Raw genomic sequence first — 18929 nt, 5'->3', positions numbered from 1 at the left:
CAACAAAATGATGTGGTTGAAAGAAAAAATAGAACTCTTGAAGAAATAGCCCGCACTATGCTTTGTTAGAATAATTTACCTAGATATTTCTGGGTTGAAGCTGTTAACACTACATGTTATGTTGCAAACTGTGCCATGATTAGACCTATTCTTAAGAAAATCCCTTATGAACTTTGGAAAGGTAGAAAACATAATATTAGTCACTTACGTGCTTTTGGTTGTAAATGCTTTGTATTGAAATAACAATAAAGATAACTTAGAAAAATTTGATACTAAATTGGATGAAGCTATATTTCTTAGTTATTAAAATTCTAGTAAGGCTTGTAAAGTATTTAATAAAAGAACTTTACTTGTTGAAGAATCTGTACACATTGCCTTTAATGAATCTAACAACATTGTTTCCAAGAATCTTGTAAGTGATGATACTGCAGAAATACATCCAAAAAAGGAAAGTATTTACATAACAAAAAATGAAGAAAATCCATCCCCTGAACATAAACAAGAAATAACAATGAAGAATCTTCAAGAAGAATATGCTTGTCCTGACAATGAATCAAATCTACTAAAGGAATAGAAGTATGCTCATGGCGACCCTAAAGACCTTATCATAGGTGATGCAACGGAAGGTATAAAAACTCGTTCATCTATTAGAAATGTTTGTGGTAATTTATTATTTGTTTCACAAATTGAACTAAAATCATTTTTAAAAGCTGAAAATGATGAAAACTGGATTTTAGTAATATAGAAAGAATTAAATCAATTTGAAAGAAATGAAGTATGGTTTTTGACCCCTTGGCCTAAGGATCATTATGTTACTGGTATAAAGTTGGTTTTTCAAAATAAAATGAATGAATTCGGAGTTGTTACTAGAAACAAAGCTAGTTTGAAAGCCCAAGGATATTATCAAGAAGAGGGTATTGATTTTGATGAAACTTTTGCACCGGTTGCTAGACTTGAAGCTATTAGAATATTACTTGCTTTTGCATGTTTTAATGATTTTAAATTATATCAAATGGATGCTAAAAGTGTTTTTTTAAATGGGAACATTTCGGAGGAAGTCTATGCTGAACAACCTCTCGATTTTGAAAATCATAAATACCCGGATCATGTTTTCAAACTTTCAAAAGCTTTATATAGTTTAAAACAAGCTCCTAGAGCATGGTATGAAAAATTGAGTAATTTTCTACTAGACAAAGGTTTTTCTCGAAGAAAAATAGATATAACTCTTTTTTATAAAAACCAAAAATGAGGATACGCTAATTGTTCAAATTTATGTTAATGATAATATTTTCAGTGCTGCTGATGAAAATTTGAGCAAAGGGTTTGATAAAGATATGCAAAGTGAATTAGAAATGAGTATAATGGGGGAGTTAAATTACTTCCTCGGTCTACAAATTAAACAAATCAATGATGGGATCTATTTAAATCAAACGAAATATATCAATGATCTACTCAAAAGGTTTGAAATGGAAACATCAAAGCCTGTAGCAACTCCAATGAGCACATCAATAAAAATCAACAAAGATGAGCAAAGTAAACTAGTAGATGAAAATAAATATTGAGGTATGATCGGTTCTTTACTCTATCTTACTGCAAGTAGACCCGATATAATGTTTAGTATTTGTATGTGTGCAGGTTTTCAATCCACACCTAAAGGGTCACACATCACCGTAGTCAAATGTATTTTTAGATATCTTGTTGGCGCTCCAAATTTGGGATTATGGTATACTAAGGGAACTACCTTTGAACTTTTTGGTTACTCGAATGCCGACTTTACGGGATATAGACTTGACTGAAAAAACACCAGTGGCACTTGTCATTTTCTTAGACACTCACTTACTTCTTGGTTTTACAAGAAACAAAACTCAGTTGCACTGTTAACTGCTGAAGCAGAATGCATTGCTGCCGCTAGGTGTTGTGTATAATTGCTTTGGATGAAACAATTACTTCAAGATTTTGGACTTCACTATGATCAAATTCATATAAAATGTGATAACACAAGTGACATTAACCTGTCAAAAAATCCTATTCAGCACTCACGCACTAAACACATTGAAATAAGGCATTATTTTATAAGAGATCATGTACTCAACGGTGACATTAAACTTGAATTTGTGCCTACAAATCGTCAATTAGTTGACATATTTACCAAGCCTTTTAATGAAGAATAATTTTGTTATATTAGAAGTGAACTTGGTATGATGAATACCCTTATATAATGATTATATATATATATATATGAAAAATAATAATAATCATAGAATAAATAAATGTAATAAAAATTATAAATTGAAAAAAAATTATAAATCTTCTCTCTCTCTTTGCTCACCAACTCATCGTCTCGCTCTCTCTCTCTCTCTCTCTCTCTCTCTCTCTCTCTCTTTTGCCCGCTCTTGCTCCCTCCCATCCTCCCACACCGTCTTCATCACCACCATTATCTACCATTTCCGATCTACCCAATTCCATCTCCGATCTACACAAATCCGTTCCAGATCTACACAAAGTCTATCCCCGATCTACACAAAATCCATCATAGATCTTCGCCCTCTTTTTTGATCATCACAGATCTTTATCATCGTCATCGATTTGTATCACCGTTATTAATCCTTACATCTACAAGCATTATTTCCCTATCAACATGTTAAAATTATTTTTGTACTATGTTATATTTCTTATCTGGTTATATGTGCTACAAACTCTCTTATATTTAATATCAATTGCTTCTACCTGGTATGAAGAAATTGTTTTTATTTGTATTTTCTATTTTTATGCTAGTGCACTCGGTGTAGTTATTTATGGCCAGATCTTAATGGCCCTTGGTATTATAAATTGGTAATCTGTTTCTTTTAATCTGTGTAATTTTTAGTGCATTAATTTAGAGGGAGACTCATATTATGTAATATTTTGAGATTAAAACAATCAAAGAAGCACAATCTTAAGGGGAGTTTGTATATTGTATGCATAATTTCAAGAGGAGTATATATAGTTATCAACTAATTTTTTTTTCTTACTCCTTATCTGCACCAAAAATTCTTTTTATGGCAAAGGCAAACAATTTTTTTTTTGGAAAGATAAATGCTTACAATTTTATTTCAGAAGGAGAAGGCTTCACAGATTTTTTGCGTTTTACAATACCTTTTCATGAGCCTCCCTTACATGCCTCTCTCTATTTTCGCCTTCTGTGAGTCTTAGCATTATAACGATTGCATAATATTACACTGCATTCTCCAATTAAAATTTTTTCCTATCTAGATCTCTCTTCTCCTAACGAGTCTTAGCCAGTTGTTGTTTTAAATAGCTCATTTCGTCTTTCAATTGTTGATTCTCTTGTATTATTACTTATAGTCGTCAAGCCATATTGGAAATCGTAGTCATCGTTTGTGTACTAAGAGCCATAGTGTTATTAATAGCATCAATATCACTACGATTACCAAAAACACTAGGACTCTCATTTTCTAGAATAGCGTGCGAATGCACTATAGGTAATCCATCATTTGCCAAAATTTCAGGTACCTCATTCCTGTCAGAACCATTAATGGCTAAGAAGGATTGACATGATTACATAGAAGGTAAACAAATTGTTTCTCTAAGAACTCTTGAAGATTTCGCATCTCTGCATATCATTTATGTCTCCTTTTATACACTCCACCGATCTAATAATCGATGCATATCTGCTCAAATCTCTTTTTTGTCAACATTTTGGGCACCGCTGCATTATTATTCTGGAGATGATACAAAATCTCAAACATGATCACAGGAAGAAATAAGAAAAATTATTATATTGTTTATCAAATCAAATTATTTTCTCAAATGTATCTGTATGATTTTCGTTTTGGACATTGAAAATTTTCTTGTCTAAAAAAAAAAAAAAACTTCATATATCAATTTTTATTTTGATAGTGTCAACGAGGGAGAAAAATATGAATTTGAATTTCTATGCATGTGCTTCAATTATCAAATATCTTATGTTACAAAATTATCAAATATTTTGTTGATTTTAATTTTGTGTCAAATCTATACATGTATTGTCATCATCAAAAGGGGGAGAATGTTAATCACGTTGTTTAATTTTGATGATGTCTAAAATATTATTTGATAAATTGTGATTTTTTAATTCACACATGTTATAATAATTTGACACAAAATATAATAATGTGTTATATCTTTTTGATACATGTTACACCGAATTCAAATTTATTTTGCCTCTTTTTGTGTGTAAGGCACACACACGTGATGAGTATCATGAGCAATTATTTTTCATCATTTGAATATTATATACATATATATATATAATACAATTTAATAGGAAAAGAGAAACATACTTAAATGGCGTCTCATGGAAAATCAAATTCTTTATTGATTATGTTTAAATGTATGTGTGCATTGCATGTATGTATATTGACATATAATTTTTCAAAAATACCTTCACATATGTACATCTCTCAGATCATAAATATCATATATATATATATATATATATATATATATATCTATATAATAAAATAGAATTGTTTTTGAAAATGTATCAAAATGTATCAGAGATACATTTTGATTCAATGGCTGAGATGATTCCTATATACTATCTAACGGTTGAGATCATTTTTATTCCTGCCCAAACACTCTCTGCTATCTCTCTCTCCCACGTCTGCCCAAACACCTCTTCAACTCCCTCTCTACACGTTATCTCTCACATTCTCTCTTCAACTCCCTCTATGATCTCTCTCTCTAGTGGCTCTAAGTCTACCTTAACCTTGATGCTCTAGATGTGCCTGCTAACTGTGGGCAAGCTCTCTTCATGTGCCCTGACTGACTGCACTGATAGCAGGTAGGCACCTGCCCTCTACTCTGAGACTGACTCTAAGATCGGTTAGCTGGTGGTGGTGGCAACATCTGCTGTCCTCCTCCCTTTTGTGGACATACAAAGACCTTGTGACCCGGTTGGCCACACTTAAAGCAAGAAAACCTACAAGGCACACTCTTCCCTGTGCCCACACTAGGCAAGGAGAAAGTAGATCTAGACTGCTGCGGTTGAGACTGGGATGAAAAGGTGTTTCTACTCTTCCTGTTGGGGCTATAGTCCCTTTGTGACCCTTAACTCCTAGACCTTGAATTCGGGAGTCTCTCCTCCTCGGCCTCCACGATAATCTCCACATGTACGACCACCTCCATAAGACGGTCATAATTCTGGATCATGTTCCCGTCAACCTTGAATCAGAACTCGGTTCTAAGCTTCTTCTCAAACTCAATGCAACGGCGTTCTTCCGTTGCTACCAATTCCGGTGCAAACTGGGACAAACAGGAGAAAGCCTTTTCGAACTCGGCCATGGACATGTTAAGCTGCTTAAGGTCTTGGAACTCCTGCCTCAACCTCTCCCCAGCCATGGGAGGTAGGTACTTGTCTTGGAAGGCCACCACAAATGCCTCGCATGTCGGTTCTATTCGGCCCTTGGCATACTTCCACCATTGGCCTGCGTCCCCTTGAGGTAGTAACTCGCAAGAGTCACTCTAAGCTCACTATCCTCAACGTTAAGCATCTCGAAAGTCTTCACGGTTTGTTCGAGCCATTCATCCACCTTCTTAGGCTCGGGGCCACCATGGAATTCACCCAGCTGGGCCCTCAAAAACTCCCTCATGAAAAACCTCACCCTTGTCTCCACGACGTTCTGCCTAGCTTGGGTCTCTGCCCTAAGTATGTTCATGGACTCCCTCAATGCCCCCGCCATATCTCGGGCTAAGGCCCCCATTGCGGCTTGACCCGCTTGCCCCACTTGCTCGGCAATGTCAGCATGGCCTAAACTCTCTTCTTGCACCGGAACCTCATGGACCAGTACCCCACGCACACCCCGACGGCCCCTACCACATCTTCCACCTCTACCACCACGACTTTGAACCCTTCCAGACATCCGAATTACGAAACAAAATAAATAATTTAGTACATAATTTCAAATGTGCTCGCAACTTGCCTCACACGTTAAACAACATAAATCACCTACATTCTACCACACAAACGATTCAATTCACTCCACATAAACACATACGAATTATCCTTTAGTGATGAGATTCGTCCCATGAAAAATCAAGAATTCTTAGTAGAACGAGTATTGATCAAGTACCCTTCTAATAAGACCTCAAGGAATCTAATAGGCGCAAATAACATCCCAAAAGTCCAACCCCATACCCACCTAGTCACATAAGCATGCTATCACATAATCACAAAAAACAAAACATTTCCTAATCATGCAAAATGAACCCATCGTGGTAAAACAACCACTTCCCGTGAGCCCCAAGTATTCAAACCCAGTAGCTCTAATACCAAGTTGTAACGCCCCGAAATAATCCAACATAAATATAATACATCGCCCCACATTCACTAAATAATAATCCCGACTTACAAGAGATACCGAAGGGATGTATTCATCAAGTTCCATTTCATAACTACAAATGTTTATACAAAAGTAATCTCACATGCGATTATACATTCATTGAAAGCTAGTACATGAATCTATAGCATGTGAAATCATTTAACCAAAATGAGTAGAGGCCCTGAAGGGCTTACAAATTCCAAGGCATGAGCTTGGTTACACCAAAGTGGTCCATCAGACCCATACATGTTTAGCCCTTCGCTTTACAACAAAAGAATTACAGCAAAATAAAATAGCAATCTACTCTTCACAAAACATGTCCACACCCTCAACTCGGCGGCATCACCATGTCTTTACATGCACCAAGTCCCATAGGGGTGAGCATAAAGCCCAGTAGAGAAAATCCTTAACAAAGTATATACATTTTTCCAAGATATCCAATATTAAATGCAAGTGCAAATGTCATGCAATGCCATTTTAAAGAAGGGTTTCATTTCATGCTCTTCTTGAAAATCATAATGTTTCAACAACAATTTGCAATCTTACAGTTTCAAACCTCACAATTTATTAAATGGAGATGGTAAATACGACTCAAGTAATCCCTAGGCTGGTGTTTGCAAGTAGGCTCAACGAGCACTACCAATACCCCACTTTACCCGTTGCTAACTAGAAGGGAAGTAGTACCTTCTCGGCGCGTGTTTTCAGCCTTTCACCCCGGACACTCAGGCCAACTTATCAAACTCATCTGCACCCCCTAACTGGACTTACCAATGTATTTACCCCTTTACATTTCCATGATTTCAATCACAATAAATCCATTCCCAATGAAAGTTCTAGTTTTCAAAAAAAGACCAATCTTCATGCCATGCAAGATATTATTAATGCCAATGCAACAATTAACCATGACATTTCATCAATATAGCCAAAAATTACCATCATTAATCCATTTGTAACAATGTGCCCACAACTCACACACTTTCAACATTTTAATCATCTGAAGCCAATGCATTATATAAATGTTAACTTCCAATCTCAACAACTTTCATATATCTAGAAATTCTCCATCAACATTTATATAAATAATTGTGTAAAGTAAAACATTTCTCATCCTTTTTGCCTAACATGGCACACAACAATACGTATAAAAAAATACATAAATATATAATCTCAACATAAATCCTCATCCCTTTTCATTTAAGAAACCCCCAAATTTCTAGGTTTTCACCAAATTCCAACATTTCCTCATCCCTTTTGCAAAAACCTCACTATATACTTCAATCTCCACCCATATGGCTTAAAAATTGAAGAGAAGTCTTTAAAATGTAACATGAGTAAATTTCTTTTACAAAATCAACAATTTCTTGAGCCTTAAATACCCATTTTCAAACTAGACAAGGATGAGATCACAAGATCAATCATACTTGCAAAACTATATATATATATATATAACTCAAAGGAAACCCTACCTCAAGGTTTGATGAAGAAATGGAGATGAAACCCTAGCTTTGATGGTGTTGAAAGGAGATCTCCACCGTACACAATGTTGTTCTCAAGAGGCTCTACAATGTTGACGAAGAAACTATGGATCAATCTTTAATGGATGGTGAAGGATCGAAGGTTTAATCTTGTTTTTGAGGTAGAAATATAGAGAAAAGGGATAGGGATGTATTTTTACAGAGAGAGAGAGAGATGTAATTAAAATGATATACAAACAGCCCAAAAGAAGAGAAAAACAGAGTTTCCAGATCTGCCAACGTCCCGCACGTGCGGCCCTTCTCCCCCGCATGTACAGCATGCCCCAGCCACACCACTTCGCTCACCTGCATTTGTTACAGTGTGCTACCTCCAACCTCCCCTGAATTTCGCATGTGCAGCCTAGCCTCCTGGACGTGCAGCCCAAGGCCCTCACACTTGCAGCTAGCCAACCAGCCCGGAAAAATTTTTTTTGTTCAACTCCCAACACACCAGACCAACTTCACACCCTCTGAAACAAGTGAAACCCATCACCAAAACAAACAAGGATAAGAATTTCGAGGAGAGTTTCCGAATCACCACAAACCCAAAAGATTAACAAGAATCTAAGTGAAGCTTGACACACTAATGAGGCAAAATCGAAGTTAAATAAAAGGAACAATACGGATAACACCCGGGTCATCACAGGGCCTAAGGTCATTTTGTTATACATGGACCCGAGGTCGTTCAGAACATATGATATGGATACAAATGTTTTTACATCACTATATGACTCATGCTATGATGTGTTATTTTATATGCATGAATGGATGTCCTATTTTGACATGTGCTTATAACCTTTTGTATAAGTGGACGTACCACGTACCACGTAAAATGTTTTGTAATAGTTTCAAATATGTATTCCATTTGAAAAGACATGGATTATGATACGATAAATGTTTCTTTTGAAATGATTTAAGATACGTTTCAAAATTGTGAAATATGTTTTCCTAATGTTAAGGACATCAGTCATTAACCTCTTTACTTTAATATTACTCACTGGGCTTTAGCTCATCCTTTTCTTTTATATATATGTAGGTGAGCCATCGGGGATCAACACTAGAGTTGTATTGAGGTCCGCCTCTTTGTCAAGCCACCCAGGAAGTGTCTCCATGTAGAGACGTGTAGACGTCCCCGAACGCCCCAGGAGGGTGAGGTCCCATTTGGTTCATTTGGGGGTTTACTACAGTTCGGACTCTCGAATTGTCACGGTTCCTAATCTAAACCAAAGAGTCCAAATCCGGCAAATCGTTTTGAGAAAAATAGATTTTTGAAAGAAGTGCCAAACATGGACTGCTTTGCCAGGTACAGAGTCACCACCTAAATATTTTTTTTAATGGGGAAATTTAGGAAACCCTGACTCGGTGCCGAAGGCCACATGTCTGTCATCACCGGAGTTGTCTCGGCTCGGGAGCTTGGGTACGATTGGGGAAGGTCAGCTATGAGCACCCCCTCTCGCCCGATCCGAAAATCGGCCTCTAATAACCGTGATATCTAGTTTTGAAAACCTTATGTGTTCTTATTCCATTTATTAGCCTAGAATTACTATGTTATATGCACAGCAAGCAAGTATAGACTAGATTGCATAATTTGGAAGCAAGCGTTGCATATCCGTTTGTTTTGAAAAGCGCTTTGGAATTTGCTACTCGCAAGTATGCTAAAACACGGATTTCAACGAGCTTTTCCAACTCAAACAATCCAACCTTCACCTGCAGGCATTCAAACAGTTTATCTCACATAAGCATCTAGCCACATGGTAAGCATGCTGTCATGGAAACATTCGCACGCATGCAACATGCTAAAGCGAAAATACTTACATCCTACTCCGTGCCAAAACAATAAACTAGTTAGCAAACACGCATGTCCTAGTTCATGTTAAAAATGGCTAATGCAACACATACAAGATGTACTTAGAATAGGCTCGGCTAACCTAAGCATGGCATGTGAAGTGCAGTCAATCAATTGATGCACGTATTCAATTTGGAATTTGAAATACAGATACAGTTAGAATGATGCGCCGAGCTTGGTGCATGTAAGACAAATGAATGAATGCACGCATGCATTGCATGAGGTATGCTAATTTTAAATATGCCCTAGTCTACCATCATAAGCAGGTAAGTAAAAGGGAAGAAAGAAGTGGGGGTTGGAAGACATGCACACACACGCATCCACACTTATTACAGATTTTTCCTCGCCCGGAGGGACCAAATAAATAATACAAATTAATTAACTACGCAAGCTAATTAAATATTACAAATTGCCTAATCAGTTAACAAACTAATTTAAACTAGGAAAAGCAGTAATCCGCCTCAGGAGGAGAGCCAGATGCAGCGCATGCTCAGGTCCTGCTCGGAAGTGCACCGCCATGCATAGTCTGGCTCTGTTTTCCCTGCTCTGCCTTTCTGAAGACTGCCAAAGTCTCAAGGATGCCTCTCTGGATACTGGGAATCACCACCGGCTAAATAGAATTACCACCGGCAGCAAATTGTGGTCACCGGCACAAAATGAATCCATCGGCTGGTGATTTACTGCCGGTTGGCAATGTATACTGCCGGTCGACAAAGAATGCCTGCAGAACCTGCAACTCACAGCAGTAGAGGATAGAACTTGCATGGCAATACAATTCAAGCAATGTATGCACTAATCATGTCCCCTATCATGTTTGTGACTCAAAAGGGCATGTGTCTCGATTCTCGGACCACCAATCACGCATTTCCATGCATGATGGCCCAAAGAATCAAGTGTGCAACTTTCATGTCAAATGAAATGCAAACCAAACAAACGAACCAAGGGCCAATTCCTATCACCAAGTCAAGGAACAAGGCATGCATGCAAGATGCAATGCAACCTAGGCATGCAGACTAAGGATGCAACGTGGCATGGCAAAACACTTATGCAAGCATACAAGCAAACATGAGGCAATGCAAACGGATGAAAAGATGGACTTATACATGATTTAGGCAACTCTAAATAGGCCCAAAATAGTGGCCAAAGTAACCAAAATAAAGGACCAAAACACATACACACATGCACATGTTAAAGGGCCAACACTTAGGCACAAATGAGGCAACTCTCAAGCACATTTGAATGAGGCAATCATGGACATATGGCATGCAAGGTAAGCATTGAAAATCATGTTAGGATGGTGTCAAACCAAGCAAACAAAATAGACCATGCATGCAATGAATGGCCCAAGTACTTGAAGCAAGTGAAAGGGACTTAAACTATGGCTAAGCCAACCAAGCCTCACAAGGCTAAGAGGACTTAAAATAGATTCAAGGCGGACCTAGACCATGCAAAGGGGACCCTTAGATGGCATCTAAGTGCCTCAAATTCAAAGGCATGCGCAAATGCCAAAACATGGAGCATGCTACACAAGCTTTCAAAGCATTAAAGATACGCAAGGCAAGCATATAGGCATGCAAAGGGGACTGAAATGACATGGTGGATGGTTCCAAATCACTAAATCAATGCAAAAATGTCATGCTATACATTCACATACTTGAAGCATACAAGCTCGAATACAAAGGGGCTATACTAAGAATGCCAAATCCGACCCAAACAACCTAGGACAGACCTAAAACATGGCAAAATGAGCACAAAATCTTCACAAGACTAAGCCTAAAACATGCTAGAGCAAAGGCTAACAACCTAAGGCATATTAAGGCAATAACAAGGCATTACATGGTAGGTATGCTAAGCATGCATAGTGTACCAAAACCAACACATAACAAGGTTATATCATGGCATAATAAGCATGGAAAACAGCCAAGACATGATCAATACACATTCTAACATGATGCTCCCTCAAGAGGCCAAAAGGGGCCCTTTCAAGGACAACAAGGAGAGGGGGTGGCCCTCCCCTTTTGGAGACTTCAAGGCACCATCTTCGCCACTGAAATCCCTCAAGATTTCAGTGGTGAAGAGGCCCAAACACCAAAGTCTCGAAACTCACTCAAAATAGCACAAAATGGGGCCTTACAAGGCTTAGGAGGGGTCAAACAAACCCAAACCACAAAACACTCTTAATAAACAATCAAGAGGGCTAAAAAAAAGAACTTTTTTATGTTATACACTAAACACAAAAACAGTTCAAAGATGGGTAAAAAAGCAATGCAAAAATGGGGAATAAAGGGACTAGTTTCTTACCCATGAAGACCCCTTCAACAATGGTGCTCCAACAGCCCTCCTTGGCTTGAATCCAACTTCAAAACACCAAAACCAGCCCCTTAGAACCTCAGTAGCCAAAGGAAGGTGAAACACTAGGTGTTTGTGTGCAATAGTAAGAACAAGTGCACCTAGAACACTCAAGAGAGGGAGAGAGAGATAGAATATGTATCAAACCTTAACCCTAAAACCAGAGCTCTCCTCTGTGTTTTCTATCTCTAAAATGTCTAAAATCTCTAACCCTAAACAAGGGAGAGAAGGGCTCCTCTTATAGAGCTTCTTGTCTTGTAAAGCTTACAAGACAAGCTTCTAAAGAGGGAGATCCCTCCATACACGTGTATGGAGGGGAGCCAAATACAAGACAGCTATGATAAAATATCTGCAAAAGCAGATGCACAGTAGTCGGCCGGCCAAAGACGCCATTTTGGCAAAAGTGAGTGCCAACCGGCAACAAATAGTGCCGACCGGCAATATATATTGCCGGTGGAAGCAAAAACCAGCCGGTGGCCTTTGGCCATGGCCGGTGGTGTGTGGGGATGCCTCACAAGGCATTCCCTGCCCCTCCAAGGCAAAATGCAAGTGTTTGGTGCAAAACCAGACACTAAACGGTCGAATTCGGAGATCCCGAGGCAAGGCACATAGCCGAGACCTCCGGGAACTCCAAACGAACACAAACATGGATGATCACCGAGTGTTCAAACGGTGATGTCCAAGTCTTGAGGACAGTCAAAAATGGGGTGTCTACAGTTGCCCTTCTTTGATAGAACTCGAAAGTCATAACAATGACGGGAGTGAATGTCAAAGCCCAGAGACGACCTATTTTTGACAAGGCCAAAGACTTAGACAAACATGCAAGACAAACAAGGTATGCGCCTGAAGGCAGGGGCAAAATGCAAGACAATGCACGAAGCCGAGCATAACTTATGATCATGCAAAGAAAGCGGTAATGAAGCATACATGCGACAACTTTAAGCTAGCATACACCAAACTACACTACAATGCAGAAAGGATGTAAGAGAATTATGCAATTCTCAATACTTCTCACTCGGAGGATACAATACCTGTGCGGCTCGTCTGGTTGCACCAGCCTTAAATGAACCGTACATACAATATCGTGCCTGCAAAGAAAACCAACTTAACAGGTACAATATTGTCAACAACATGCATAGTAGTGCAAAATGGATGCAAGACAACGCAGGTCGCAAGGAATGTAAGACGATGCAAACGAGGCACGCATGCCGGTGCAAATGAGGCACACGTGCCAATGCGAATGAGGCACACGTGCCCGTGCAAATGAGGCACACGTGCCAATGGGGATGAGGCACACGTGCCAATGGGAATGAGGCACACTTGCCAATGAAAATGAGGCACACGTGCCAATGCAAATGAGAATGAGGCACACGTGCCAATGAGAATGAGGCACACGTGCCGATGCAAACGAGGCGCACGTGCCAATGCAAATGAGGCACACATGACGATGCAAATGAGGCACACATGTCGATGCAAATGAGGCACACGTGCCAATGAGAATGAGGCACACGTGCCGATGAAAATGAAAGTGAGGCACACGTGCCAATGGGAATGAGGCACACGTGCCAATGAGAATGAGGCACACGTGCCAATGCAAAATGATACAAATGAGACACGCATGCCTCATAAGATGCAAAATGAAACAAATGAGACACGCATGCCTCACAAAATGCCAAATGAAACAAATGAGACACGCATGCCTCATAAGATGCAAAATGAAACAAATGAGACACGCATGCCTCATAAGATGTAAAATGAAACAAATCAGACACGCATGCCTCATAAGATGCAAAATGAAACAAATGAGACACGCATGCCTCATAAGATGCAAAATGAAACAAATGAGACACGCATGCCTCATAAGATGCAGAATGAAACAAATGAGACACGCATGCCTCATAAGATGCAGAATGAAACAAATGAGACACGCATGCCTCATAAGATGCACAATGAAACAAATGAGACACGCATGCCTCATAAGATGCAAAATGAAACAAATGAGACACGCATGCCTCATAAGATGCAAAATGAAACAAATGAGACACGCATGCCTCATAAAATGCAAAATGAAACAAATGAGACATGGATGCCTCATAAGATGTAAAATGAAACAAATGAGACACGCATGCCGCATAAGATGCAAAATGAAACAAATGAGACACGCATGCCTCATAAGATGCAAAATGAAACAAATGAGACACGCATGCCTCATAAGATGCAAAATGAAACAAATGAGACACGCATGCCTCATAAGATGTAAAATGAAACAAATGAGACACGCATGCCTCGTACGATACAAAATGAAACAAATGAGACACGCATGCCTGATAACATGCAAAATGAAACAAATGAGACACGCATGCCTCATAAGATGCAAAATGAAACAAATGAGACACGCATGCCTCATAAAATGCAAAATGAAACAAATGAGACACGCATGCCTCATAAGATGCAAAATGAAACAAATGAGACACGCATGCCTCATAAGATGTAAAATGAAACAAATGAGACACGCATGCCTCATAAGATGCATAATGAAACAAATGAGACACGCATGCCTCATAAGATGCAAAATGAAACAAATGAGACACGCATGCCTCATAAGATGCAAAATGAAACAAATGAGACACGCATGCCTCATAAGATGCAAAATGAAACAAATGAGACACGCATGCCTCATAAGATGCAAAATGATGCAAGTGTGACACACATGCCACACGGAATGTAAAATGATGCGAACGGACTTAAATGCGTAACAACGTACGTGTTTCAGAATGCATGACAATGCATGGTAAGGGAATGCACGACAATGCGAATGATGCGCGAGGTGACGTATGCATTGAAATGCATGACAATGCTTGTAATAAAAAATGCAATGACAATGCATGAGAGATGTGCATGATAATGCAAGGGGTGCGTGTTACAACGCATGTAGTATGTGCATAACAATGCAACTGTGAGGCGCATGATAGCGCGATGTAATGCACCGAAACAGTGCGATGAGCGCGTGCAACGCACATGGGGTAACTTTTGGATCTTGAAAAAGGCAAAAAAGGATACCAAAGGATACAACATTATATGAGTTGGAGTGCTACGCATAGAAGACGCGGTCCGAGGTCAAAACGGAGGCCGGTTGAGCGTCGGAGATACACTTTCTTGCACTTACTTGAGCTATGAAGATCAAAAACTACTCATATGGCCTAAACAAGGTTGTAGGAACACCACCGGCCGGGAGGGGAAGCCACCGGCTATCCACCGGCTGCAAAATAATTCCAACGGCACAATATTCTGCCGGCCGGCACAAAATGTTGCCGACCGGCAAAAAGTTCCTGAGTCGGGGCAGATTCGACATTTCACCTTGGGTGTTTTAAAATAGGGTTTCTAAACCCTATTCCTCACTTCCTCTTCCACCGAAATCCCACACCCTCTCTCTCTAGAGTGTTTTCCTCTCCTCTTTTCTCCGTTTCTTTGCGTTCTACGCCCTTTTCGTCGTTGGATTCGCGATTTTCTTCGCGTTTCGGACATTTTCAACCGAACAAATCTTTGTTTCGGTGCCTCTTTTGCCGTTCCGACCTTTTCGGGGTTTGTTCCCCTCGCTTTCCTCTTGATTTCCGTACCCTTTTCACATCCCGCCCTTTTTCGGCCATTTTTGACCTTCTCAGGGGTTGACTTTTCGGTTCACTTTCCGTATTCTAGCCCGGTTTTCCTTCCTCCGGCTATTTTCTCATCATTCTAGACATGGCGGACGACATTCCACGCGGCGGGGCTCACCCGGATCACGAGATGCATCCCGGGGTCGAGCTCCTACCTTTGAGCGAGCGCCCGTTCGACCCGGCGACTTACCGGCCGGCGATTCATGTCCTGCCCCCTGACGGACTTCGCCAGTTTCGGAGCTTCGAGAGGCATGTGCCACCCGAGCTATTACTGCGTGAGCCTACCTCCCACCTGTCCTTCGGCGCTTCCGAGGTAACTCTCTGTTCTCTGTTTTACTTTCTGCAATGTAGGGCACAAAACTGTCGTAGCTTATTTATGCTCTTTAACTGCTTTAGCTCAGATACCCTATATACTGTAGTTGTTTGTAAACATTCGTACAACTGATATCTGCTTGAGACTGACACATGCACACACACTGCACTAGCCCTGAATCACCCAAACACACTGTATTTCACTGCATACACACTGGTACCCAGCATTTGCTTGAGTCTAAAAATATGCACACATGCTATACTGTACTGAACCACCCAAACACGCTGACGCATCACACGTTGTAGTTCACTGTAAGCACACCGGCACCCGGTATTTGTTTAAATCTATTAAACTTGCACGCATGCTATATCTGCATGCTTCTTAGAACTACATTTTGAATGTTTCCTTGCAATTATTGTCTTCTGTTTACAGGGGGATTCCCATACCATCCGCGGGTATGGGAATACCGGCGCTCAGGAGTGGTATGCCGAGCTCCCTGATACGGTCCGTCGCATAGTGGACCAGGCGGGCTTCGGTGCTTTCTGCAGAGGACTCTCCAGGCTCACTACATGCAGACCTCTCCTCGCCGCTCTGGTGGAGAGGTGGTGGGACACCACCGATTCATTCCATTTCTCCGTGGCAGGGGACATGACGATGACCCCTTACGATTTCTCGATGCTCACAGGCATCGGGGTAGGGGGTGATCCGATCCCCTTTGATATTGACATGGACGAGTGGACTGCCGCTTAGATCTATCTGGTTGGTGAGGTGCCACCTCTCGCTCGTCCAGGCTTTGTCCGATATTCCTGGTTCGAGGTGCAGTTCAGGGTCCAGCCCACCCTTGTTGATGCAGCCCCGATGACTCCGGAGGCCGTGGAGAGGTATGCACGCGGCTTCCTCATGTTCTTGTTTGGGACGACTATTTTCGCCGACCGGGCGAACACCGTGCCTCTCTGCCTGCTCAGCGCACTGGTGGACGTCAGGGACATCTTGCATTACGACTGGGGTGGCGCCGCTCTGGCCACTCTCTACGGGTATATGAGCTCAGCTTCCCGCGGCAGCGGACAGTTGCTCGGGGGCTATTGGCGTGTTTGGGAGGTACATCTTCTTCCCTTTTTACATTTTTGCTTTCTGCTTTCTGCTTTCTGTATTCTGTACACTGCACACACTATAGTCTGCTTTATACTTGCTGTTTACTGTACACACGACACACACATACTCTGCTTTACATTGAATGTACACTGCTCACACTGCACACACATAGCTCTGCTATTTCTGCTTTTACTCTATATTCTGCTTTATCTGATAAATGCACTGGTATTTACCTTACAGTTGTGGGTTTATGCCTACTTTCCTAGGCTCGCTCCCGTGCCAGCGACGGAGACTCCTCTGGTCGTCCCTTTTTCGCGTCGCTTTGACGGGAGATGCACCCGGAGGCCGTGAGAGACATTTGGCTTTTTCCGCCGCTACTTCGATACCATTACCCCTGCCGAGGTATGTTTTACTTGCAGTTCATTTAAGCTTCGCCTTTCCACTGCATATTTCAAAGACAGTAGATAACAGACTATATGTCATTTTCAGATCACTTGGCAGCCTTGGGCTCCGTTGCCGGCGACGATGCGGGATTTGTTTGCCGGTGCTGAGGAGACCTCGCGTTTTTGGATCTTATTGGAGGGCCCGGTCTGTCGGGCTTGGTACCTGGGTGAGCGTTTCCTATGCCAGACCCTAGGGTTACCGGAGCAGATAGTCCCGGTTCACCCTCCTGAGGACATGAGGGAGACCGAGAGGCACACCACCGAGCAGATGGCCGATTATACTATTGGCTGGGAGGCGACCCGCTTCAGAGGCATCGGCGACTACAGAGAGTACGTACAGACGTACATTATGCGATCTCTGAGCGGCGGTCGTCGAGCGGAGAGAGCCAGGCCCGTGGCGCCAGCAGCAGGGGCAGGAGCGGGAGCGGGAGCTGAAGCGGGAGCTTCGAGGAGGGCTCGAGTCCGTGGCAGGGGTGGAGTTCAGGGAGGACGGGTAACCGGTTGGCCTACTCTGCCCGCTTTATTGACTTTCCGAGGGTAGGGTGGGGCGACCTATCAGATCCCCTTCACCCCTCCGCCGGCTGATCACGAGTTTGTCGGTGTCCCCGACTTGTCTCCGGTATGTATTACTGCATTTTTATACAGTCATTTCATTTCAGTTTATTTGATATTCCACAAAATATTGATGAATCTGATACTTTTGCAGGCTTCTTCTGAGTATACCCGGCAGTCATTGGAGATGAATGCCTCCATGATGGGGATGCTACAGCGGACCTTCGATCTCCTGGCCCTCTACAGCATTCCGGTATGTTCTTCTGATCACGGCCTCAAATCACTCACAAGCTGATTCACGTAATCTGATGCACGGCACAACACCTGATACACTGATCTCACAGCATCTGATACACTGGATACACTGCATTCTGCACTGTACTCTGCACTGATAAACTGCTCACGACATTCACACATTGTACTCATACGCCGTATTCTGCACTGATAAACTGCTCACGGCATTCACACACTGTACTCATACACTGCATTCTGCATTGATAGATCGTCCACAGCATACTGATGCATTTGCCTTTTATGTACTTTTTCAGCCTCCCTTCCAGATTCCCGTGGTAGGAGGTGCTCCAGCTGGACCTTCCGTCCCCGCCCGAGGGAGAGATGAGGAGGGCAGAGCATTCCCCCGCACCAAGGCGGGGCGCACTCATATCGAGAGTAGTTCGCGAGCTCCAGTCCCTGATGATGATGATGACGAGGAGTCAGAGGCGGAGGCAGAGTTGGAGGCAGAGTCATCGGAGGAGGAGACCGGAGGCGGTTCTAGCTCGGGCTCTGATGATGATGCTGATGATGC

General features: G+C 41.5%; 1 protein-coding gene across 1 annotated transcript in view; it reads right to left on the bottom strand.

Moving 5' to 3' along the window:
• Positions 1 to 3348: 3348 nt before the first annotated feature.
• Positions 3349 to 18929, bottom strand: part of LOC145819071 (uncharacterized) — a 31206-nt gene continuing 15625 nt past the window's right edge. Inside the window, exon 3 of the mRNA XM_082913055.1 lies at positions 3349 to 3539. Coding sequence (XP_082769181.1) covers positions 3349 to 3539 — 191 coding nt within the window. The remainder of the gene's footprint in view (positions 3540 to 18929) is intronic.

The sequence above is a fragment of the Camellia sinensis genome, chromosome 2 (assembly GCF_055761805.1).
Source record: "Camellia sinensis isolate YWXY chromosome 2, ASM5576180v1, whole genome shotgun sequence".
In the NCBI taxonomy this organism is placed as follows: domain Eukaryota; kingdom Viridiplantae; phylum Streptophyta; class Magnoliopsida; order Ericales; family Theaceae; genus Camellia; species Camellia sinensis.
The sequence above is the reverse complement of the archived record's forward strand: the minus strand, read 5'-3'. Positions and strand labels throughout refer to the sequence as shown.